The sequence below is a fragment of the Hippocampus guttulatus genome, chromosome 1 (genome assembly GCF_054856545.1).
Source record: "Hippocampus guttulatus isolate MCC_2025c chromosome 1, RoL_Hgut_1.0, whole genome shotgun sequence".
Taxonomy (NCBI): domain Eukaryota; kingdom Metazoa; phylum Chordata; class Actinopteri; order Syngnathiformes; family Syngnathidae; genus Hippocampus; species Hippocampus guttulatus.
In genome coordinates, this window is record NC_141261.1 from 1,807,985 (window position 1) to 1,831,123 (window position 23,139).

The window sequence follows — 23,139 nt, forward strand, 5'->3', positions numbered from 1 at the left end:
GCTAGAACACATGCATGGAATGTGTGCTTTGACCCTAGTCCTATTTTGACAAAAGCTTTTCACAGACGCGTGTTTGACACCTGAGAGCTGTTTCATTACATTTTTTGGGGAAGAAAAAAAACTTAATTCTTCAGAAAGCCCGTCAACAACCATGCACAAATGAATGAGTTAATGTGCTCAAAAAGAGGTTTAATACACTTCATAAATTGAAAGCAAAAGTGTCCACACTCCAAAAGATGTAATGAAAGACATTTCGTGCTGGGAGTGGACCGCCCTGTGATGTTGAAGAAAATATATAAAATAGAAAAGAAAACTGGGGCCTCCTCAATTTCTGCTGGAGCATTGACCCCCTGAAAAAAGAACAACAAATCCACTCGTGATGAGGCATAAACGCATCAAGTTATTAACATGGAATCTGCTGATGCTTTTTAGTCTTAGAAAAGTCTTAGAAAAGTGAATTTCAGGAAATGTCCATCAGGTGGCTCTAAGTGACCACGAATGACAGAACTAATCGTCAACATTTAGAGAACATGACTTGGAAAGAGGAACATATTTTTAGAACCAGTTTTGTGGATAATTCCGGGGTCCTTTTGGCTTCCCTAACCTGTTCCCGAACCCTGTGGAAAGCAGAACAAAACAGAAACGGTTTGCACTGAAATGGAGCAAACAGATAAGTATGATGTTTAAGAAGATGGCCTGGGATTACCAAATGTAAAAAATGAGGTTACAACTCCCTTTGGAGACGATGGCAGTAGACCCGGAGCGGCTGGCTTTGCTGAGAAGGTGATGGTATTTATTTTTATTGAACACTTTTAAGATATATCTGTTTTGTCACTAAGGACATTTTTGTGTTTTGAATGAGCATTACTCACTTTTTTGCTTGTCTCTGAACCATTTCTGAAAGGGATAAAAAGCATCCAGTGAGCCAGCATGCATTTTTTTGGGTGGAGATTTTTGTGTGTGTGTGTGTGTGTGCATACCTTTTTGCAGGATGAGCCCTTCTCATTGCTCTTTTCTGATTTATCTCCTGACATCACACCATCGGCGAGCGAGGCCTTTTGGTTCACATCGCACTCTGCAACTTGCGCTGATGAGTGAAAAACAGAGCTGATAAAATTGTTTTTCTAACCAGGTGCATGGCAACTCGCTTCTCTGGTGTGCAGCTCCTTTAAAGGCTGAAGCTACTCACCACTTCCTCCCTCAAGAGGTGTATGTGACAGCCACGCTGGAGTCAAAGGCTCTGTATGAGAAATACAATGAGAAAAACCTACACATGATGGGTATTAATAGATTGCATAAGATATGAATCGTTTCACGGGTTACCCTCATTCAAAACATTTTGGTTAGTGATCTGTTTATTATTGGGTACACAATTGCACATTCAATGACAAAAATGTTGAGTTAAAGTGGCATTGGTAATGTCTTTACCTTTCCAACTCATCATTTCATTTATTATATGAGCAGATTTTTGCTAATTTTCTGGCCGCATCCGTTCATCCATTTTGGATGAAAGATGGACTGCACCATAAAAGGGTTGTGAGTCATTCATGGGGATTATTCATATTGTCTCCGAGTGGGAACCGAATTCATGCCGAGTGTTCCATTTGATCATTTTTATTCTCTTTACTTTCACTGACCTTGACAGCAATCTCACCTGTGAAAGTCATTTTTACTCTCAGGCTCTGCAAGAAAACAAGACCAATAGGTTTCGGGTGTCTCGATGTCTAAGATTGCAAGAACACAGTACACTTACCTTACTTCTCACCCAAGGCTTTGTTTCTCGCTCAAATGAATCGGCAACTCGCTCTGAAGTACCTGACCACTCTGAGGATGTGCCAATTCTGTTCAGGTTTGCTGCCGGTGTGACCTGTGGCTGACTGGCAACAGGAGCTGCGTGGTCCATGAGAATTTCATCTTTTAATACAATCATCAGCCACAACAGTATGACCACTTGCACAACATGATATCAAATACAAAAGAATACAGCTCTCGTATTAGATATCATTATATCAGGTAAGTGCTTAAAATGTCGTGATTGTTCAGTGTATGCTATTTGTTCAAACGACATGATTGGTGACATTGTTACAAAAGACACCTTGATGAGAAGCCAACTGGTATGATTCTGGAGTTCTGTCTGGAAGTGACGGTGCGGGCGTAACGGGACTTTCTAGGGATATACACAGTGGTGTTTATTTGAGACATTTGTGCGATCGCTCTTTTATGTTGTATTACTATCATAAGATGATGCCGGATCTTACCCAATGGGTCACCCGGCGCAGCCTCGGCAACCCCGCTCGGTGGAATGGTGATAGTTAGCCTTTCTGAGGAATTTGAGTGTTCTGAAGACGCCACAAAAAACATGTCACAAAACCACGTATGTCTTTAAGGTCCACTTGCTAGTGTACAAAGGCATATTGAGTAGATTAGGAGTGATTTTTAATTATTTTTTTTCCCCAAACGCACATACTTTAAGACACGTTAAAAACATTCAAGAAACATTTTCCACGAAAAATGGTTGGCAATGGGAGAAAAAAAATCACAGAACTTGGAAAACCTAAATATGAAAACAATGAAATCAAAAAAGTCGAACATTAGTGTATCCGCGGGTGCCGAACTAATTGTATTATCACCAATCACCGGTAGATGGCAGACATGTCTTACATTCACACTGCAGGGTGTGATGCCCGATTCAGATTTTTGGTTAAATCTCAGTTTTTTTATATACTCGTTCACACTGCAAAAAATAAATGCGAATGCAACCCGTCCGTAATGTTTTCGATGGAAAATGGGCAGAATGCCAATGGTGAATTGAAGACTCAGTTGTGGGGAGAAGTGAATATGGATGTGAATGGTTGAGCGGTGATCAGTGCAGGGTATATCGAGCCTCTCACCCAAGTCATCTGGGTTGGGCTCCGTGCAGCTTCCTTGGGACAGAGTAGGTGCTATGGAAAAAAAGTATGGCTGTATTGATCGACGGAGATGTTTAACCAGCTGATACCAACCTGTGTCAACAAATAGCTGATAGGACTCGGGGGTTCGTTCGGGCAGAGGCGGAGGTACATCTACATCAGTATGAGCGCCTATTGAAATTAAACCAAAAGAATAAAAATAAAAACCGCATCAGTTACTACAAGGACATTTGGAATGATGTCCCTGAAATGTAATAGCTTTATTATATTTTTTTATATTAGCCATTTATCCATAAAGTTTCAGTAACACTGACACAGATATGTTTGCCTTTGTCTGCGTGATCTTGTGTTCTATAGCACCTGCCAGAGGGCAGGGGGTGGAAGAAATTGAGCCTGATCATTTCAAATACCGGTAAATTCCATTATTGCTATAAAGTGGGACGATGAAATTAAAATTTGGAGCGGGGTTGAGAAAGCATCTACTATGAGGGCACTGACCAGCTTACACAATGGATTGTTGCACATCCTTGTAGAGTACGCTCACATCATGTGGGACTAAACGGGGATTGACCACTCACCAGAGGTGACGGTTGACTCAGACTGCAGTGTGTGGTCATTCAGAGATGATGAGGGATTACTGAAGATTGGACCAACTGTCCATGGCTTTCTCAATGGTGCTGCATTGTCAAACGGGGGGCTGTCAAAGTAGGGGTCCTCCACCAACCGACGGATGGAGGCTGCTGCTGCAGTGGGTGAAGGTGGAGGCTTCGGTGATGGAATGTCGTCACCCTGCCATATGTTCTCCACTGCAGCCACTTCTTGGCCAGTGTGAACCCCATTCTGTAAAATTTCCTCCTGACGGGACGTTACGGCTCCGTGAAGTAGTTGCGGTTGATCCGGCTGATTGTTTCTATCTTTAAGATGACCTTCTGGAACAGAAGGGCCCAATTTCTGTTTCTGTGGCATGTTGTTCATTTCCTCATCACAGATGCGTTGGCATTGTAGCTCCTGACTTCCAAGATCTTGCTCCCTCATAGATGCTCCCCTGGTCAGCTTGGTGGTTTAACAAAAGTATACGAGTCAGAAATCCTGATGGAATATTTTTTTGAGTGTTATCTCCTGTGAGGGTTGTGTTATTTGTTGATCACCTGATTTTTGCTGCTCTGTTCATCCATGGAATGCAAGTATCTCTCGAACAGTAACCTGATGACTCTGTAGACTAATTCATACTGCTCCTAAGGTTCAGCAACATAAGAAATGTGAATTTTTAAAAAATGTGTTTCATGGATTTGTATGCAGATGGAAGAAAAATATGGACGCTACCTTGGTTTGAACCACAGATGGCCTTTGGGTTCTCATGGTATGAACCAAGTCACATATATTAAAATCTGGGGTGATTGTCTAAAAAAAACAACAAGCAAACAAAAAAAACAACTCAATGCAATTATCGTCTTTCATGATTAAATAAAGAAAGAGCTGCAGGGAGACATTTCTTACCTCTTTCTTGAGGAGGTTCCAAGTATAATCGATGATGCATAGGACTCCCGTTCGACCACATCCAGCACTGAAACCACAGCAGCCATGAGGACTTCAACAACACGCAACTTGTGACATTTTTTTCGACTAAAACAGTATTTTAAGTTGAAACAACTTTCAAGTATAAATTCGTAACATCTATGGCAACAATGTTGGTTAGCAAAACAAAGCAAGTTGTTTGCTCCAAAAAGGATTTGCTGAGTTGCTTTTACTTACCTGTTTAAGTTAAGCATGAAATCAAATCAAATCATCTGGATGCAGATACATTTTTTAGGTAGACTACACATTGACACACCTTTTTTTTTTCAGTATAGCACCTCCATAAAATAAAAGAGTGGATATATTAACTTTTGCAAAATATTCATGAAGGCTGTAAACAGTCTTGATGTGGGTAAAACCTGAATGGAAACAGGCTATAGGAAATAGGCTGTTGATTTCCTGTCAAATAGGAGGGTCACGCTGAGAAAGGACATAAGATCAACACAAATCAACCACAAGAATAGAAGCGCCTCAGCAGTCTAATGAGTTGTGTCGAAAATCGGGAAATGAACATGGAAATAATGGTTTTTGTCAGTTTTGTTTGGGGCTTTTTTTTTGTTTTTTTTGTCGTTATAGTTTGCAGTTCTCCTGAAACTAACAAAAGTTGTCAAATGTTTTTGTTACAGCATCACTTAAAGATGTTGTTACTGTAGAATGAAAAAGCTGACCTGCAGTGGATGCACAATGGGATGTCATCATGGGACTGATAGGTACGCATCTCCTCCAACAAGTCCAAAATGGAGGGAATAGAATCCGGCACTCCATGATCTGGCCACTTAACATAGTGCAACTGTTTCAATGTTCGGTGTTGCTGGAGAAAGTTAAGACAAGGAAGACAAAAACACGGCAAACTATTATTCAGCACATATCAGCAATATCAAATCACATTTGGCCAACAACACTGGGCAGCACAATGTTTGGTGAGTCTGACAGCTGTTTTTATCTAATTTTGGGGTGCAAAATCCCAATCTGACCTTGGTTTTTCTCTATGACGTCAAGTTTTTGAGCAATGGTATTCTTGTTTTCTTAAAAAAGAGGAAATAAATGTGGATGTAAATAAAAGACTATGATGAAATAGATACAAGCTTTGAAAACTGAAAAAAAAAACCAAATAAAATGAAATCGACTTACAAACTGAAGAGAAAAGCCAGCCCTTATCCTCTAAACCAGAGGTGTCAAACATACAGCCCGCGGGCCGGAATCGGCCCCCAAGGAGGTTCGATCCGGCCCGCGGGATAATTTAAAAGTGAAAAAAATGCATTAAAGACAGAATGAATGTTTTAAATAAAACGCAATTCCTGGATTATCCGCTAGGGGGCACAATGTTTTGATCACAGTAGAAGACAACATTGTTTTGATCGGGGAAGAAAACAGCAGTCTCAGTCTGTCACCGAGATAGACCCAACGCAGCAAATGATATGAAAGTGCCAATCAATGCTTCTTGAGACCAAAACAAAGGAAAGAGATGAGATTTTGGTGATTCATAGCTCAGTATGGTATCATGTTAATGGTTCGGCCCACTTGACATCGACCGAGTCCGTATGTGGCCCACAATGTGAAATGAGTTTGACACCCCTGCTCTAAACTCCATCTATGCTAGCTTTCTGTTTGTAGACATTGATCGTGCTGACCTATTGGGAGTTGTTCACAGCTCTCACCGCACTGTCTCAATTGTGACTTGCAACGCAGCTGGGGATGAATCCTCTCCTTACCAGAAGCTAATCGGGGAAGTTTTTCTTATCTGGAGAGTAAGCTGTCGAGTAAAAAAACTTGATGTGCAAGGTAAAAAAAAAAACTGCAATTTTGGAATCAGCATGCCAATTTTCATTTTAATCAGCATAAAAATCCAATACAACAGATTTTTTTTTTGAAATTGTTTCCCCAGTGTTAACAACAGCAGCATGGATAGTGTTTGTTAAAATTTTCTGATTACCTTCTCTTTGTTATCACAATTGTACACGCTGAAAAAAAATGGTGTGCTGAATTTACTCAATTTTGTCAAGTGGTGATTGCACAAAATAAAATCAGCAGAATCCAGATATTTTTTGGTATACCATACATCTCCTTATAAAATGTGTATTATTCTGTGCAACCACTCAGCGAAATTAAATGGATTACATGCAACCGGCATTTTTTTCAGTGCAGTAAATATGCGTATCATCATCATCACTTACATTGTCATATGTCAATCTTAATGTCCTCGTCAGATAGGCTCCTTTGTCTTCCTCACAATCCTATACAGAAAAACCAAAAGAGCGCCTTCAGTTTTGCTGCTCACTTTTTGTTTGTGGAATAAAAAAAAACAAGAATAAATTTGAAGGCCTGGTAATAATCATTAGAGGGGAGAATACTCACACAGTCCACGAAGAAGGGCCCACATGCCTTTGACTTCTCCTCCTTATGCGGCCAATAACGCTCACATTTTTTCTGCAAAGAACAAAAAATGCTTATGTCATACCCGAGAAATAAATATCAACAGAAATATCATTGGGAATCTTTTTATTTTTATTTTTTATTTTTTTTTACCTTTCCCATCTCAAATTCTCGGCAGGCCATGACTACAACCTAAGGATAGCAAAAACAAAAAGGAAAACTGGCGCTTAAAGGTCTTACATCCGGGTGCTGTTTATTACGATGATTATTGCCTCCACCATGAAAGATCAGGCAAGAGATTAGTTTTGATTGTCATTCGTTTAGTCATTCACCATCAGTCAGTGTGGTCATCACAAAAGTTAGTCAGTCATGTTGACAATTGTTCTGGCCAAGATTTCAATTTACGATAGAGTATCCTAAGCCACATGGCAACGGTAGATGAGGGCAAAGGGAAAACTTTAGAAAGCCTATTGCTTGTCCGCAGATGGTAATAAGTGGCTTGTACTTTTATGTCATACTCCCACAGCATCCTCAAGAAGTCCAGAACTGTGTGATGTAGTGGACCCTGAGTAGCAATGTAAGCCTTGGTGCCTGTCACTCCCTGCACATAAAAACACAGCCAAGTCACATTAAGCTCATATACCGGTACTTAAAACGTATAGAAAATATGAACACGTTGCTCTTACTCCATCAGTGTTATTTGGTTTACCTTGATAAAACTGGCATTAATGTAGTCAGTGTCATCTTTGGAGGTGGTCAACGTGAGCTTCACTCTGCTGTGGTCAACTAGGAAAGATGTTATTGAACAACAACATCAGGCAAAAGTAACAATTCGAGAGGCAGCTCCGTTGAACCCCCCCCCCAGGTGGCCCAGTTATGTCAAACTACGGTAACCTTCGACTTAGTGGTGCAAAATAACGTGAATTCTTTCATTTTCCATCATTATAGGCCTTGAATGAAGCTTACATGGAAGGATGTCCTTGTATCTGTTCTTCCTGATGTTTTCCTGAGTTTCTGCTGAATTGCTCATGTAGGTCTTGTCATCACGGTATTTCATTGACTGGTTTCTCAACCTCTGCAAAAAAAAAAAAAATTGTGAAAATGCTGGCACGACACACTTTTTATTATTGTTGTATTTTTTTCTGTATACGGTCGGACCATCACAAAATTGTGGGCAGTGTAGGAGATGAATCATCTGCGGATGATTAGAATCAGTGACTCACTCATTTTACTACAAAACAGACAAACTGAGAGGACTTCCGCTTCCATTCTACCTTGTGAAAACTTTGTCATATCACTGGATCATGTTTGCCAAGACTTTTAAACGCTGGCCCTGTTGTTGGAAAAGGACAGCCTCTTTTCTCAGGTCTGCGGAGCCTGGAAATGAACTTGTACTTGTTGAAAAAGACGTAACAGAAGTGTAGTTTATTTCCCCTGGAGTGGTGGGGGGGATGTGATGGCATGACAGTTGAGCGCCTCTGGCATATGACTTGTTGTCATGGCAGCCGCTGGGCGATGATCATTTCTGTTGATTTGATGTCTACAAAGCATTTTATGTTGTTCTGTACATTCTGCTCTCACTCTCTGCCTGTTGAGTTGTATTCTGATGACATGCACTCTTGCAAAGCTCTAAATTCGCACGGTCTCCCTTTGTGCTTCTGATTTCATGTTTGACGCTGTCTGTCATTTGCCATTTCATTTAACTACCTAACTGCCAAGGTCAAACTTAATCGGCTCACACACATACACACATTCAATGTCAAGTGTTATAAACGGGTACCTGTATGCCGCTGCAGGCAATGTAGGGTAAATTGAACACACGGGTTAGCAAAAGAAGAGTTGTAGAAGGTGGCAGAATCTATACAATATATTCAGTCTCACAATAGAGAGCCTCGAGGTTTTGTTTCACCCTATTACGTACTGTCAGTTTTAGCTGCTTTCATAATGTTTTACTAGCACCGACTATGTTTCTCATCAGCACTGTGACTACCATGATTTTTTGGGGGGAATAATTTAATCTCACTTGGCATCCACGGCAATCATGGCCTGACACGTTTGCCCATCCTCCCCCCCGCAAGTTGTCTAACGAACAAATGGGCTCGCTGTGGGATGATTGCATGTCAATCTGAAAGCAAACATTTTGACCGTCTTCCTTCCGTCATTGAACGGCATGAAGAGGAAGCATAATGGTGTTTTTAATAGAATAGTTAGCCCACTTCTCTAAAGTTAATCATCTTACGCCGCCTTCAGAAAACTGGCCTTCACTTGCAAATTTGCTGCAGGCTGTTTTGGAATATGTAGTGCATTATAACACCTCACTCACCACAAACTCCTTGTCCTCATTGTCTTGTCTCTCCAATTTGTTCAGTAGGTTCCTCACTATGCAGGCCTGCTGCTGCTCCGTGACTGCGTGCTCTGTGTCCATAACAGCCTCAGTTAACCATTCATGTCAGGACATTGATCCACAGGTCTCGGACTATAGGGACACCACGAGTAATGCAAGGCCTGCTGTCACTGCTGCACTTCTTTATTGCAGTTTGCACGTCAAGGAACTAGGGTGAAAGAACAAGGAAGTTCATGGTTTCTGTGGTATATCTCACTGGGTCCTAAAGTCACTCGATGCAGTCAGTATTACAGAGGGGAAACGCAAAGAACCAATTCAGGGCACACAAGAGGAGTTTAGGAATGTATAGATTGGGATGTATCGTGAAGATCCTGAACAAATGGATATCTCCGAGCAATGATTTGATTCTCTACAAGTGTGAACATTTCCACTGTTCGTGTATGTACCTCAACTTCGCAATTGCAAATCGGCATTTTAACGGTAGTGCAAAGCACATAATAATCATTGTTGAACGAACCAAGCCAAATGATCATATCAGAGTTATTTTGGTGTTTTGACCTCTGCGTAAGCTACATGTTTACTCTTCATAAGGGTTGATGCGTGTGTAATATTTGGTGACACCTGGTTGCAGCCTTGTGAACTATCAACAACTTGTACAAACACATTTTATAAGATATCATTCATTTGACTGCATTTGGTTCTAGTTGTGGTGTAGTGATTTTAAATTGGGTAGGCATGATAGACTGATGAAGGGAACGCTGAAAAACATTAAGACATGACTTTTGAATACCCCCTCTACTCGATCTCATCACCATTAATTAGAACCGGTAAAGCCCTCTGACTTGAAAGTTATAATGCATTAGAAAAAAATCATAAAAACAAATACCAGTAGTTGTCCTTTAAACTCTTGCAGTTACAGTGTGTAGGCTGGAGTAAATGGGGTTAAAATGAGCTTGCTTAGGTGAGTTGAGGTGGCACGGTGGTCGACTGATGAGCATATCCGCCTCACAGTACAGAGGTACAGGGTTCAGTTCCGGCTCCGGCCTTCCTGTGTGGACTTTACATGTTCTCCCCATGCCTGCATGGGTTTTCTCCAGGTACTCCGGTTTCCTCCCACAAAACATGCACGGCAGGTTAATGGAACTCTCTAAATTGTCCCGAAGTATAATTGTGAGTGCGAATGGTTGTTTGTCTATGTGTGCTGGCAACCAGTTCAGGGTGTACCCCGCCTACTGCTTGAAGACAGTTGGGACAGGCTCCAGCACGCTCAAGACTCTCATGAGGATCCGCGGATTACAAAATGATGAAGGTGAGTTGAGGGTGTGGAGCATTATGAGCCCATTTCACAAGGTGCATATTCATCAAATAACCCATTTATGATGTTGTGGAATGTACCCTGAAACAATGGTTCACTTGTTCTGGCAATGCCAGTATACCAACACATTTTGGAAAGTTGTATCCAGATTTATCATTGAACATATTGACTCTGACTTTATGCTATACTGGAAAAATGTACTATTTGGGTTCTACAAAAATAAGGAAAAAAACACAAAACAAACCTTCATTATAAATTTAATACTCATTCTCGCTAAGTTCCATATCCACAAATCCAGATCATTCAAAACCTATTTTCTTAATTTTTGAAGCAGAAACAAAGCAGTACCTGAGCTCTATTATGGATTCCAAAAACAAAAAAGCTGTTAAGACTCTGGCTATATGCTCCTCATTTGAAATTTTTGTCTAAAAATCCCCTGGCTTCCTTTTTTTCCCTTCTTTTTTGTTTAAACGTTTGTAATGTGTATGTATTGGCAGCACGTTTGTTTTGTTCTCTGTTTGCTGAGATTTGTATTCTGACTTGTTCAATAAAGATTTAAAACAAAAACACGAAAAAAACGTTTGCGGTGAGTTGACAAATCCTGAGCGAGAGGCCGAGTGACGTCAATCAAGTCACGTGGTGTTTATGGTCGCCTCGCCTTTTTCCTGTTTAACATCTTCGAGTTATAAATTCACCATTTCAAAAGCAGCATTTCCGACCATTGATGACATTCGGGTGAGTCAAATATCCACCGGATTCTCTTTTGTTTGGTCTGTTTTTTTGTTTAGACCAATTTTTTAACAAGTTAACATTGCGACGTTGTTGGGCATATCGCACTATCTTTGGTAGCCACAAACCTGAATGTTAGTTGATGTTTTGCTAGCTGACAGCAACTAATTCAACCTTGCACTGACTTTTCGCAGTTCCGAAGAAATATTTCCGACACCACGATGTGTTGTTCAAAACGTATAAGTCAATGTGGTTTAGTACATTTTCCCTGGGTGTTGATGAAATAATTCAAATGGAACGTGTCCGCAGAGCTTCTTGCGAGCGAGTAAGTTTGATGTCCTGTGTGCGTGTTTGGGTGTGTCTGTCCTGTGTAAAGGCATCTAAAACACACAAAAGTAATGTATTAACACTTCGAGATGAATTAACAGGTGCTGCTTTAAATCATTCATCCTTGAGAGTTTTTGAAGTTTACTTTGCCCAGACCAAAACGAAATCTTACCTGCTTTTTAAAACGGCTTTGAGGGGATAGTACCTTTTTTCTGTTTCAACATTATTATTGTGTCCATTTAGATGATCTTTTTTTTTGTGGTGAAACTTCACTGGCTCCCCATACATTTTAGAGTTATTTTCAAGATCCTCTTATTTGTTTTCAAATCTCTGAATAATCTAGCGCCACCTTACCTCTCTGAGCTCATCCGCCCCTACACACCTGCCCGCCGCCTCAGGTCTGTGGACCAGACATTATTAGAAGTACCAAGAACTAAACTGAGGCTCAAAGGGGATCGAGCCTTTTCTGTTGCTGGTCCCTCTCTCTGGAATGACCTCCCACTGAACATTCGGCAAGCCTCCTCGCTGCCCATCTTCAAAACCCTCCTCAAAACTCACTTGGATTCTTTGGCATTCGACTCAGCATGACTTCGATTTGTTCTTGGTTTTTCTGTTTGGTGCTTTCTACCACCTTTATTACCGATTTGTCTTACTGTTTATTGTGCATGTTACATTGCTCCATGTACAGCACTTTGTATGCAGCGATGGCTGTTTGAAAGTGCTCTATAAATACAGTTGACTTGACTTGACTTGAAACTATACTGTACAATGCTGTTCTCCATTAAATCAAACACACTTGGGTATTGTTTGTTGTAACTATTAGTATAGTTGTGCGCAGCCTTCTTCCTACTCTCCTCGCAAACAAAAACAATACTTCCTTTCTATAAGTGCATATTTGTCAATTTATATTATAAACCTGACAGTTATGATACTGAACTATTGTCTTTTTTTTTTTAAATTGTATTTTAGTTTTAACAGATATGTTTCGTCTCCTGGTCTAAACCAATCATGGACGTCTCCTCCTTGTTTCTGCTATCGCTCTATCTTGGCCTTCCCATGATTGCTCAAGGTGAGTGGCAGAGGGGGTTGGAGGGCTGTCAACATTAGCGTTGTTCTAATCGTTTCTTTTTATGCAATTGCAGCTCAAGAATGTTCCAGACCTACCCTCGGCAACAACATGAACCTGAGGGATGATGACATACTTAAAGATATATTTCCAGATGGGAGCAAAGCTAATCTTGCCTGTGCTGTGGGTCACGTGCAAGCTGGGGGGAGTCTATCCATTACCTGTACAGCTGGCGCCTGGAGTCCCGTGACACTGGAATGCGAGAGTGAGTTGTTTTGTTTGAATTTATTTTTATTAATTGAAATGAATTTGCAATGTATAGTAGTGTTTTGTGATTTAAGAATCCTGAATAATTAACCATCATATAAATTTGGGGTTGCATTTTTCCAATGAGGCTATTTGATGTGCATCTCATTTCATAGGGTGATATACGATTCAAGAAGGGTTCTTTTTTTTTTTAATTGAGGTTTTAATAAATGCAGTGGGATTGCAATTTAATGCACTCAGTTTGAGAAATGATGCAACGAGTCTTTTGTTGTCATTTTACAATATGAATGAACACGCCATTACTGTAATTGCCGCAGTTCCTTTAAAGACTATTCGATACGTACCTTAATGTATTTTAAAGTGGACTGATTTGATTTGATGCACCAGCAGCTTTGAAATCAAAACCGATTTTCTGATTCAAACTTTTTTTTGCAACCCAATTTTTTTTTTTTTTTTTCAGGGAGGAGCTGTGGTGCTGCAGAGGAATTGTCGAATGCATATCTTGATTATTCTGAGGGGATTCAGTTTGGTGACAAATTATATATCAGCTGCAAAACCGGGTAAGAAAAGTCATTGCTAACCTTGTGATTTGTGTTGTTGCTAGATTGTATGGAGGAGTATTCAGCCACACGTTAGGTTTGGGGTGTGTGATCATGGTATTGCAATAGATACTTGATTTGTGCTGTGAAAGAAATTAAATAAAATCCGAGATTATAGTATAGTTATAATTTTGTGGAGTGATTTCCCACATTGACGGGAGCAGACCCGTGACTACTGTCTGTCTTGAGACCTCGCATATAGGAATCTGCTTTACTCTCTTATCTCTATGATTTTTTTTTGTGTGTTTTGTTTTATTTGTACATTTTTTTTCAGTTCTGATTTTTGAATCATTTGTCTACTGTTTATGTGCCCTGCAATTGGCAACCAGTGAACAATGGCCAAAATCAGCTGGAATCGACTCCAGCTCACTTGTTGGCCTAATGCGCTTCCAAGCGTTCTTGGAAATAGATGGACATCTAATTGAATTTCAACTCGTGTTTTTTTTTTTTTTACCTGATTAGTTACATATTGGTTGGTGAACCTGCCCGCATTTGTTTGGCCAGTGGGAAGTGGAGTGGCCACCCACCATCATGTGAAGGTATTTGACTTCAGTAGCTTGATCAATCATGACTCTGCCAATGACGTTTTACGAGTTGACACTTTTCACTTGCAGTGGTGACCTGTGACCCCCCGCGGGATTTGGCTGAAGGCTCTTTCGGCCCTATACAGGACATCTACAAATATGAAGACTTTATACAGTACATGTGTGTCAAAGATTATGTCCTTAATGGATCCAAAGCAGCATCATGTTCTGCTGATAGACAATTCAAACCTGATCCTCCTGTTTGTGTCAGTGAGTGTTGCCTTTGTACCCACCTCCCCATTTTCCAGGATAATCAGAAATCTGATTATTTCTTCTTTCCTGCAGAGGTGAACTGTGTCGAAATCAAAATTGAAAATGCTGAGGTGCTCTCAGGTGCTCGGCCCCCATATGGGCACATGGCATTCGTGACATTTCAGTGCAACTCTGGATACAAGATGGTTGGATCTCCCACCGTGACGTGTGACATAAACAGCCGCTGGTCACCAAAACTTCCAACTTGTCAGCGTAAGTCCTTTCACGATCCCACAGCATGAAAAGGAATCTCACACCGAAATGGAAGTTTTTACTCCATTATAGATGCGTGCAGTCTGTTAGGCCACCTGTGTGTTTTTGGTAAACCCATTTCAGTGCTTATGGTTGCACCACGTGGACCTCCATTGACCGACGATTGATGTTAGAAGACAAAGTTTAGCTAAAACGTGGACCATTGTCACATGAATGAAATAGACTACCGGTAGTCAATATTTACACCAAATCTTGAAAAATGTTTCACCCAAAAAGGCTGAGACAAAATGAAAAAGTCATACATTCACTGATGCAGCTTTCACTTGCTCTGTGCATCTCTAAAACCGTTCCTGTTCCGTAAACCAAAATACATGTTTGTTGAGCCATTAACATTGCATCATCAAAGAGAGCAACCCATTTTCATCACCTTTAACTCGTAAAACTGAACCAATTTTTCACATAGGTTTCCGCCCGACAGTGGCGATCTGATCTTTTTTTTTATATTAAAAAGTTTTCAATTTGCTGTGATTGGGGGGGGGGGACTCATTGAAATATGACAATACGGGGCTGAAGACTGCCCTGAAATTAGTTGCATTTTGCCCCTAAAATTTGAGACGGCGCAAGTCAATGCGCCGCCCATGTGTGACCACAACATGTTTTTTTTAAATTATTTTTTGACATATGTTAGATAAAGAAGCATCCGTTTTTCACTGGGGTGTAATTTTCTGCATTCAATGGACACACCCACCATTTGAGAGCACAGTTTTGAAACTTGATTTGAAATACCTAAAATGTTTGTTTTCACTTTTCAGGGACTTGAACAGATTTCTACATTGAAGTCCATCTAACATATTGTCCGAAGTGCTACTGTTATAAGAAAACCTTTATTAGTCTCACAATGGAGAAATTTCCAATTCACAGCAGCAAAGTTATGAAAGGAAGAAGTAGAAGAACAAAATATAGGAGCTGCTGTAAAGGCAGCCACTCTCGAACTAATTCAGTACAATACTTCAAAAAGGGTTGACGTGACCATTTGCGATGGACCTTTACACATTCTCTTTCTTTGCTTCTACAGGAATAGAAAGTCCAACGACCGCCAAACCTGTTGACAAAGGGACACCAACAGGTACCTGTCTAAATATGGTAGAAAAACGCATGACATACTGTATATTGCTGTTCTTTCTTCAAAGCCTTTAAATTTAATTACTTTGGTTCGGACATGAACCATTTGAGTAGGTGTAAATCTTGGGAAATATTGTTTCGAGCAAAATTGTGCAACATGCATTTTGTGTCCATTTCAGCCATTCCTCCTACACCAGATGACAGTAAGTCAGAGTGTCTTCTGTTTGAAATCGAAGTGGAATATAATGAGTTTGTGGTAAACTACCGTTTTGCGTATTTCTGACACAAAGCTTTTTTTCCTTTTAGAAAATGGTGGTAATCATTTGGGGATGTCTCTGGGTATTGCGTTTGCAGGTAAGTGTCCATTCAATGCAATAAGCACATACAACACTTGTGTTATTTCAACAAGGTTCTGTATTTATTAGATTGGGGTCTGGCTGTTACATGTATGGCGTGCATATTCTTGAATTAAGTTTCAGTTCCACCAAACATGGTAAATGAACTTCATTACAGTACATGCAAAATCTAAAGAGGCGTGTGCAGTTTTGATTACAGTATGTGGGGTAACGACATTGCATTACTATAGCCCTCCTATCCACTGCAAATGTTTTTGGTGACCACTAACTTAAGATTTCTGACAACAATATACACTTCAATGGTTATTGTTGCCAAAATAGCCTTAAGCACAGAGTAAATCCCGAGGTACTCATACTTGTTGCACTGTGAAATTGTTTGTGCGGTATTAGTTTTCAGAAATCTGTCGTTGCTCTGCAAGTTTATGCAGAAATCCGGGTACAGCAATTCCTGAGGGTTCACATACTCATTCTTGCAACTGTGACAAATAGTTGCCTTTAGTTCTGATTTCTCTTTGACACACAGTAAACTGCCCATACTATATTCTATATTCCTCCTCCTTTTGATTCATACACCATGTAACTTGGATATTGATTTTAATTCAAAGTATGCACTGTGTGTTTGTGTATGTGCGTGCTGGATTGATCATTCAGTCAGACTTGATTGTTGTTGTTTTTTTTCTTTGTCATCAAAGTCATCATTGGACTAGCTATCATCATTATCGTTGGATGCTATTACTTTGGAGGCCTTGCATTCATCAACAAAAAGAGCAAAAATGGGTAAACTGTTCTTTTTGTAGACTCTAAATTTGCCCAGAGGTGTGAATGGAAGTGCATTTGTCTGTGGATGGATGGACGGATGGATGAACGAATGAATGACTGAAAACACTCCAAATATGCAGACTAACCCTTTCTGTGGCTCTGTTCTTTTTTCGGAATTTCAGGCTTTTGCTACAACTCTACTCGTATCTCTGTGCCTACTTACCCTTTTTTTCAACTCCTCTTTTAGTCGTGACACCAGTGCTGGAACAGCTTTGAGGTTACAATGTTCAAGTTCCCGGTTCAGTGTAAATGAAACTATGTTGGGTGGATAGTCTGGAAGAATAAATGTATCGGCTCTGACCCGAAGTAGTAATATGTAAAATAAAAGCCTTTTAGAGTGCAGGTAAATATATTGTATGTTTGTTGTTCAAATGAGAATTTAAATGTTACTATTGTGTCACGAAATCAAGAAAATACAAAATCAATGTCCACGATGACAATGCATTCACAGGCTTTGAATGCTGTTTTAGCTAATTAGAAGCCTGACATTAAAAGTGGTGGCAGCACATTCTGGATAGCTAGCCTGCTGCACTTTGTTGGTGATAGGAAATCCCAGGTGTGGTCAACACATGCAAGATGGTGTGCTCATGAGCAATTATTCATCACGCCATTCCTGATTACAATATTTTGTGATGGTTTATGTCCCCATTAGCTTAGCACTTAAACACATTTCACTCACTGCTAATTGGCGATAGTGGGGACACCTTTCTGTGTTTGCAGTCTTATCTTTTGTTGTGTGCATGTCTCTGGGATCTCTTAGTTTCAACTTTTGCCAGCTTTTTTTTTTTTTTTTTTTTTTGGTCTGCTCATGTGTTCATACCTGTGACTGCCCATTATTGGATTGCAGCTATCGGAAAGGTCGCTCCAACGATGTGGCTACCACAGATGGGGAGGGAGTGGTGCTCTCAGTAAGACACTAGGTGCTGCTAAGAGCTTGCTCCAAAAGGATCGGAGCGGCAGGGTCAGTTCCTTTTGTTTTTGTGTTGCGTGTATAGTGTGGTACGGCAAGATCAATTCCTTTGATTTTTGTTGTATACTGATATTTGGGTTGCAGTTCAAAATATGAATATGAGACAGATGCCCAGCTTTTATTGAATAGGATTTACATCTAAATGGTAAAAAAAACTCAGCACAATTTGTTTGACAGCCACTTTTCAGGTGAGCGAAAGTATTGGAAATGTTTCAACATTGAATTTTTGGTGCAATAACTGCCATCAAGCCCGCGACTCACTGACTCCTCCAGACTGTTGCATTCTAATTTGAAATGCTTTTCCTGGCGTTTGCTGCAGCCTCTTTCATTTCTTGTTGTTTTCTGGCGATTGTCCTTTCAGTCTCTTCTTCCACTTTTCCCCCTGATGAAGTTCTTTGCTGTATTAGCAGTGTGTTTTGGGTCACAGTCTTGTTACATTTATGATTGGCTGGCAACCAGTTCAGGGTGTACCCCACCTACTGCCCGAAGACAGCTGGGGTAGACTCCAGCACGCATGCGACCCTTGTAAGGATAAGAAGATTAGAAAATGGATGGACGTCTTTGTTGCATGATGATGCTGCTCCTGATTTGTTTGGATGCATTTTTATGCAAGTCGCCATCCAAGCCCCAGCCATGACATTGCTTCACAGATGAGCGTGTGTGCTTTGGATCATTAGATCAAGCAGATCCTTTCTTTCTCCATACTTTGGCCTTTCCATCACTTTGGTTGAGGTTAATCTTGGTCTCACCAGTTCATAAAACATCTCTGCACATCTATGTAAAATCCAATCGAGCTTTCCGGTCGTTTTTGCTGATGAGTGGTTTGCATTGTTTTGGTATGGTTTGTATATTTCTTCTGTCAAAGTCTTCTTCGAACAGTGCTTTGTGATACCTTCACTCTTACCCTGTGGAGCTTGGCAATGTTGTCACTGACTTTTGTCTTTGGGTATTTCGTCACATCACTCACATATCCGTCATCAACTGCCGTTGATGTCCTGAACCGACCTGTTCGATGTTTGTTGCTCAATACACCAGTAGTTTCTTTCTTGTTCAGGACTTTCCAATTGTTGTATTAGGGCGGCAATGGCTCAGCGATGAGAGCGGTTCACCCAGTAACCGGAGGGTCCACTGTTTGATTCCTGCTCTGTCCAAGTCATGTGTCATTGTGTCCTTGGGCAAGACACTTCACCCACCTTGCCTCCAGTGCCACTCACTCTGGTGAATGTTTGGTGGCGGTTGGAGGGGCCAAAGGCACACACTGGCAGTCACGCTTATGTCGGCCTGCCCGAGGGCAGCTGTGCCCCCAGAATGTAGTTTACCGCCACCAAAGTGAGATTGCATGAATAATGTATCAATTTGTAGCTCTCTGCGTGTCTGGTTGTCTGAAAAAGGTGCCATAAAAATCTGAGGCAGTTTATGAAGATTGGCTATGCCCAATGTTTGTGCCAACTCTATGATCATTTTTCCCCTCTTCTCTCCGCTTCAAAATGGTTTGCTTTCTACCATCGACAGCTCTCTGGACTTCATATTTACTTAACAGCAAATGCAGTTTTCACAAGTGAAGCCCAAAGCCAACAACAATCTGAAGGGCACCACCCATTTGTCACATGATGCCACACTTTTGCTCACTTGAAAAGTGGGTGGCTTCAAACAAAAGTACGCTGTCTCGAGATATTTTAACTAGAGCTGTCAAACGATTAAAATATTTAATTAAAAATGCAACTGTCATAATTAACTCAAATTCACTAAAAATTAATCGTGATTACTCACGCATTTTTGATCGTTTCTGAATTTCCTTTTATATATTTTTTTGTCCTATTTTTCCCCATTTTAATGCTCTCATCAACATGGAATCATGAATCAGTTTTCTATGTGCAAAATGCAAATATTTACTGAAATAACAATTTTGATTTTCAATTTTACATGAACATTTTTCACTTGTAGCAGTTATTCACACATAATCTCTCACACAATATTACTGTCCATCAACAACAGTGAAAAAAAGTATTTTGTCACACAACAGCTGCTTTAACAGCTCTTTTTATAGAATCAAAACAGAGCAATATAACATTAGAAAGTGCACATCTAAGGTAAACTAGTACTCAGCCTATCGTGGATTTAAGCCATGGTTGCATACTTCGTTTTTCTCAAGTTTGCTTTGAACACAGCAGTCAGGCTATGTTGATTCTGTTGGTCCTTCTTGCGCGGAAGAAGTAGACATCTTTTGTGTAGACATCATTTCGGATTACTCCATTTGGTTCGATGACAACACTGGAGACGTTTTATTTTCGCTAGGTCGCTACCACTGCACCGCTGAACTTTCGTTGTCATGTCACCGCCTCAGCGCACCGTCACTGTCAGACGAACACAGAGAAGCTCCATCCGCTCGATTTATATGCACACGGAACACTGTAAACCTTCCACACAAAATAGTTCCAAACAAGTAACAATCGCATCAGTGGCATACATCGTATACCTGTATGATACAGGTAACTTTGGTCTTGTCAGTGGAGCAATCTGGCAACTTTTTAAAAGTAAACTTTCCATTCATAAACTCTTTAAGTATCCGTTTTCGGTGTGTTGCGCTACCGTGGCCGGCAAAACAAACGTGCGTGGACCTATGCAGCGCGCTTGTTGTTTTGTTTCTGGTTTATTTATAGAGCAACGTAACATCCGCTGTGACGTGTGCCGCGTTAATCTCGCGAGAAAAAAAAATTATCCCGTTAAAATTCATTTAAATGAATGCCAATAAAAACACGCTAAACTGACAGCTCTAATTGTAACACATCTAGATGTAAATAGCATGAAATAAAAGATGAAATTAAGAATTTTTGTCTCATGTTTAAAACCCAAATGTCTTCAGTATCCAATACAGCACAGGTGTCAAACTCAAGGCCCGGGGGCCAGATCTGGCCCGCCACATCATTTTATGTGGCCCGCGAGAGCAAATCAAGCATGTCAAGTTCCATGATGCTTGCTGAAGTCTGAACCAAAATTTCAAATTGTCATTTGTAATCCACATTAACAGTCATTATTTTTGACTGATTTTAAAACTAGTTATCCATCAATTTGTTGTGCGCTGTGTATGTAATATGTGGAGGTGATTCAACATTTATATGGTTTCCCAAAATTCATAACGGCCCTCGAAGGGAATCTGTAACTACAATGTGGCCCGCGACAAAAATGAGTTTGACACCCATGCAATACAGTATCCAAAACAATACAGGAATTGACCCTGCCATTCCAAATACTTTTGAGGGGACTGGTAATTGACTTCTCATTCCAACACTGCAGTGGGGATTTCATGTCCATGGTGTATCAACATTGTTTTGAGATGTTCATCCTCAACCCCGCTCCCCCCGCACTTATTGTGTTGCTGTAAAACATATTTGTTCCTTTATTATTATTGTTTGTTTTTTTACAGGAATGCGGACCATTTTTCACATACTGTATTCTAATTTATTTGGTTATTTTCTTCTTCACAGTGACCATAGGACTCCTGCTGGCACCACACTGCTAGAAATGGAAAGAGAATTGTAACCGATGTCTGTGTCGGATGGACGTCACATTAGTTTCTCATGACAGATCAGTAACACCTTTCAGTTCGCACTGTGCTTGAGTTCTGTTTTTTGTCAGCGTTTTTTTTTTTTATGCATACCATTTTCCTCACTTGCAAATATAATTTTTTAAGAATTGCTGACAAATTTCCACTTACACTCTAAAATGCAGGCAGTACATCATGGGTGTACATATAGGGGGAAAATATCTTCGGACATGTCATATTTTCTCCAAATGTACCATTGGAATTCCTGAGGAGGAAAAGGCGTGTTCTTTATGCCTTCATGCACTTCCAAGTGTTTTAGCTTGTGGAAAAGATGTATTTATTGTGTACTGCCAAAGACTTGCAAAGTTATGAAGCCATTGTTTGTCAGTCGCAAGCGGTTTTGCTGTGGCTAAGACAAAAAAATATTGATGTAATGAATGTATTGTAAATTGACATTTAATGAATGGTTTAGACACATTTTCCCATATTTATTGGCTTAAAATCAGCTTTTGTTTTAGAAGATAAATGAAATTAAAAAAGTAAAATTTGCCATCATATTTTTGGTGGGGTTTTTTTAAACAATTTTGAACATGCATAAAGAGAGTACAGTATTTCACAGTAACTTGTTGGGGGGAGGGCGGACAGTAAAATTCAGATCATCAAAAATATCGAAGGGACAAAAAAAAAAACAATTACAAGCAATCAATCCACCATATGTAATATCTTACCTGCGTATGCATTGAAAAAAGATTAGTGGGAAGTACAAACTTTCTTCCTGCCCCCATCCCCATTTATTTCATTATTAGCATAAGACTAAATAATGTACCAGTACCTTAATCCTTATGGGTGGGGAGGCGTTAGGACTGATTCGTTTCAGGGGCTAACGAAACCAGATGGTGTGTCAGTCAGCACAGGTATGAAGAGACAGGATTCGAGGGGTCTTTCAATAGTCTTTCCTGGAGATGTTCAGCAAATACGGGGAAATACAAACAATAGGGTGTGATGTTAGTTGAGACAATTGTAAGGGATGATGGGCTGAGGAGGGATGAGTAGGAATGAAGGGATGACTGTTTTGTGGGCTGTAGAGGAAGGCTGAGTAGGAATGAGATGATGAAGATGACTGTTTTTTTGGGTTGAGTCTACAAATGTCCTCGCGTGGTGGGATGCCTCCAAGTGGCGCGAGGGGGGAACGCCGGGGCTCTTGGGCCCCAGTTGCGGCTAAATGCCCACCAGCCGGCGGGGGAGGAGGTGGGGCCTCACCGGAAGGTGAGGCGCCCAGGGCTCACCCCGCTGGAACGGAGGGAAGTGGGAGTAGCCGCCCCACAACCCTCCTTAAACAAAAATCAGGCGAGGGCCCTTCCGGGGCCCGCACTGAGTGTGAACCCCAGCGAGAGTCGTACCAGGTGTGGGACCCGGGAGGGGGGGCAAGTCCCTGACGGGGGCCGATTGCCCAGGAAGGAAAGGAAAAGTCTACAAATGTGAGAAAATAGGAATTAACTTAAACTTCAATGTTATAACAACATTCGGAATATTCCTGGATGCAAACAAGGAATCAGATAACAATGGCAGGCTAATGGCACCATGTAGTGGTCACACAAATTAACTACACTTATGATTATGAAATGAGGGCTGACACACATTTGCAAACAAATTACACCCGGTCGTCGTCAGGACGGGAAGGAGCTACGGTTGTACGATTAAAACAGGGTTGCCCAAACCTTTTTGACCGAAGATCTACTTTTCGATTAACCAACCTCCCGCGATCGACCCGTTAC

The 23,139-nt window shown here is 40.6% G+C and overlaps 2 protein-coding genes across 8 annotated transcripts; one reads left to right on the plus strand and one right to left on the minus strand.

Moving 5' to 3' along the window:
- Positions 1 to 174: 174 nt before the first annotated feature.
- LOC147209969 (tyrosine-protein phosphatase non-receptor type 12-like) lies at positions 175 to 9,399 on the minus strand. 3 transcript variants are annotated; one of them, XM_086127476.1, is made up of 23 exons: positions 9,181 to 9,399; positions 7,824 to 7,932; positions 7,567 to 7,643; positions 7,363 to 7,458; positions 7,011 to 7,049; positions 6,840 to 6,911; positions 6,659 to 6,718; positions 5,153 to 5,295; positions 4,407 to 4,473; positions 4,233 to 4,310; positions 4,058 to 4,144; positions 3,488 to 3,962; positions 3,003 to 3,080; positions 2,892 to 2,924; positions 2,259 to 2,339; positions 2,096 to 2,167; positions 1,754 to 1,890; positions 1,655 to 1,682; positions 1,190 to 1,240; positions 981 to 1,087; positions 873 to 897; positions 707 to 775; positions 175 to 617 (listed from the first exon to the last, which is right to left on the minus strand). In XM_086127476.1, exons 1-23 carry the CDS (start codon positions 9,280 to 9,282, stop codon positions 556 to 558), a joined length of 2,148 nt encoding a protein of 715 aa, XP_085983602.1. In that variant the 5' UTR covers positions 9,283 to 9,399; the 3' UTR covers positions 175 to 555. The 3 variants fall into 3 exon arrangements, with proteins under 3 accessions (XP_085983602.1, XP_085983517.1, XP_085983686.1); XM_086127391.1 differs by having other exon boundaries at positions 2,892 to 2,942; XM_086127560.1 differs by lacking the exon at positions 2,096 to 2,167 and having other exon boundaries at positions 2,892 to 2,942.
- Positions 9,400 to 11,119: 1,720 nt separating this feature from the next.
- LOC147209970 (membrane cofactor protein-like) lies at positions 11,120 to 21,921 on the plus strand. Of its 5 annotated transcripts, XM_086127869.1 has the most exons (14): positions 11,124 to 11,251; positions 11,440 to 11,570; positions 12,542 to 12,641; positions 12,715 to 12,903; positions 13,366 to 13,465; positions 13,967 to 14,043; positions 14,119 to 14,298; positions 14,374 to 14,553; positions 15,629 to 15,679; positions 15,855 to 15,878; positions 15,982 to 16,029; positions 16,724 to 16,808; positions 17,698 to 17,811; positions 21,306 to 21,921. In XM_086127869.1, exons 3-13 carry the CDS (start codon positions 12,581 to 12,583, stop codon positions 17,768 to 17,770), a joined length of 1,068 nt encoding a protein of 355 aa, XP_085983995.1. In that variant the 5' UTR covers positions 11,124 to 11,251; positions 11,440 to 11,570; positions 12,542 to 12,580; the 3' UTR covers positions 17,771 to 17,811; positions 21,306 to 21,921. The 5 variants fall into 5 exon arrangements, with proteins under 5 accessions (XP_085983924.1, XP_085984078.1, XP_085984160.1 ...); XM_086127798.1 differs by lacking the exon at positions 11,440 to 11,570 and having other exon boundaries at positions 11,120 to 11,251; XM_086127952.1 differs by lacking the exons at positions 11,440 to 11,570; positions 17,698 to 17,811 and having other exon boundaries at positions 11,120 to 11,251.
- The last annotated feature ends 1,218 nt before the right edge of the window (positions 21,922 to 23,139 follow it).

Coding starts and splice junctions, on each gene's coding strand:
- LOC147209970 (XM_086127798.1), top strand. CDS start 12,581: ATGGACGTCTCCTCCTTGTTTCTGCTATCGCTCTATCTTGGCCTTCCC. Junction 14,044..14,118: donor CCACCCACCATCATGTGAAG/GTATTTGACTTC, acceptor TTTCACTTGCAG/TGGTGACCTGTGACCCCCCG. Junction 14,554..15,628: donor AAAACTTCCAACTTGTCAGC/GTAAGTCCTTTC, acceptor TTGCTTCTACAG/GAATAGAAAGTCCAACGACC.
- LOC147209969 (XM_086127391.1), bottom strand. CDS start 9,282: ATGGACACAGAGCACGCAGTCACGGAGCAGCAGCAGGCCTGCATAGTG. Junction 3,081..3,487: donor TGAGTCAACCGTCACCTCTG/GTGAGTGGTCAA, acceptor TAATTTCAATAG/GCGCTCATACTGATGTAGAT. Junction 1,088..1,189: donor ACCTCTTGAGGGAGGAAGTG/GTGAGTAGCTTC, acceptor TTCACTCATCAG/CGCAAGTTGCAGAGTGCGAT.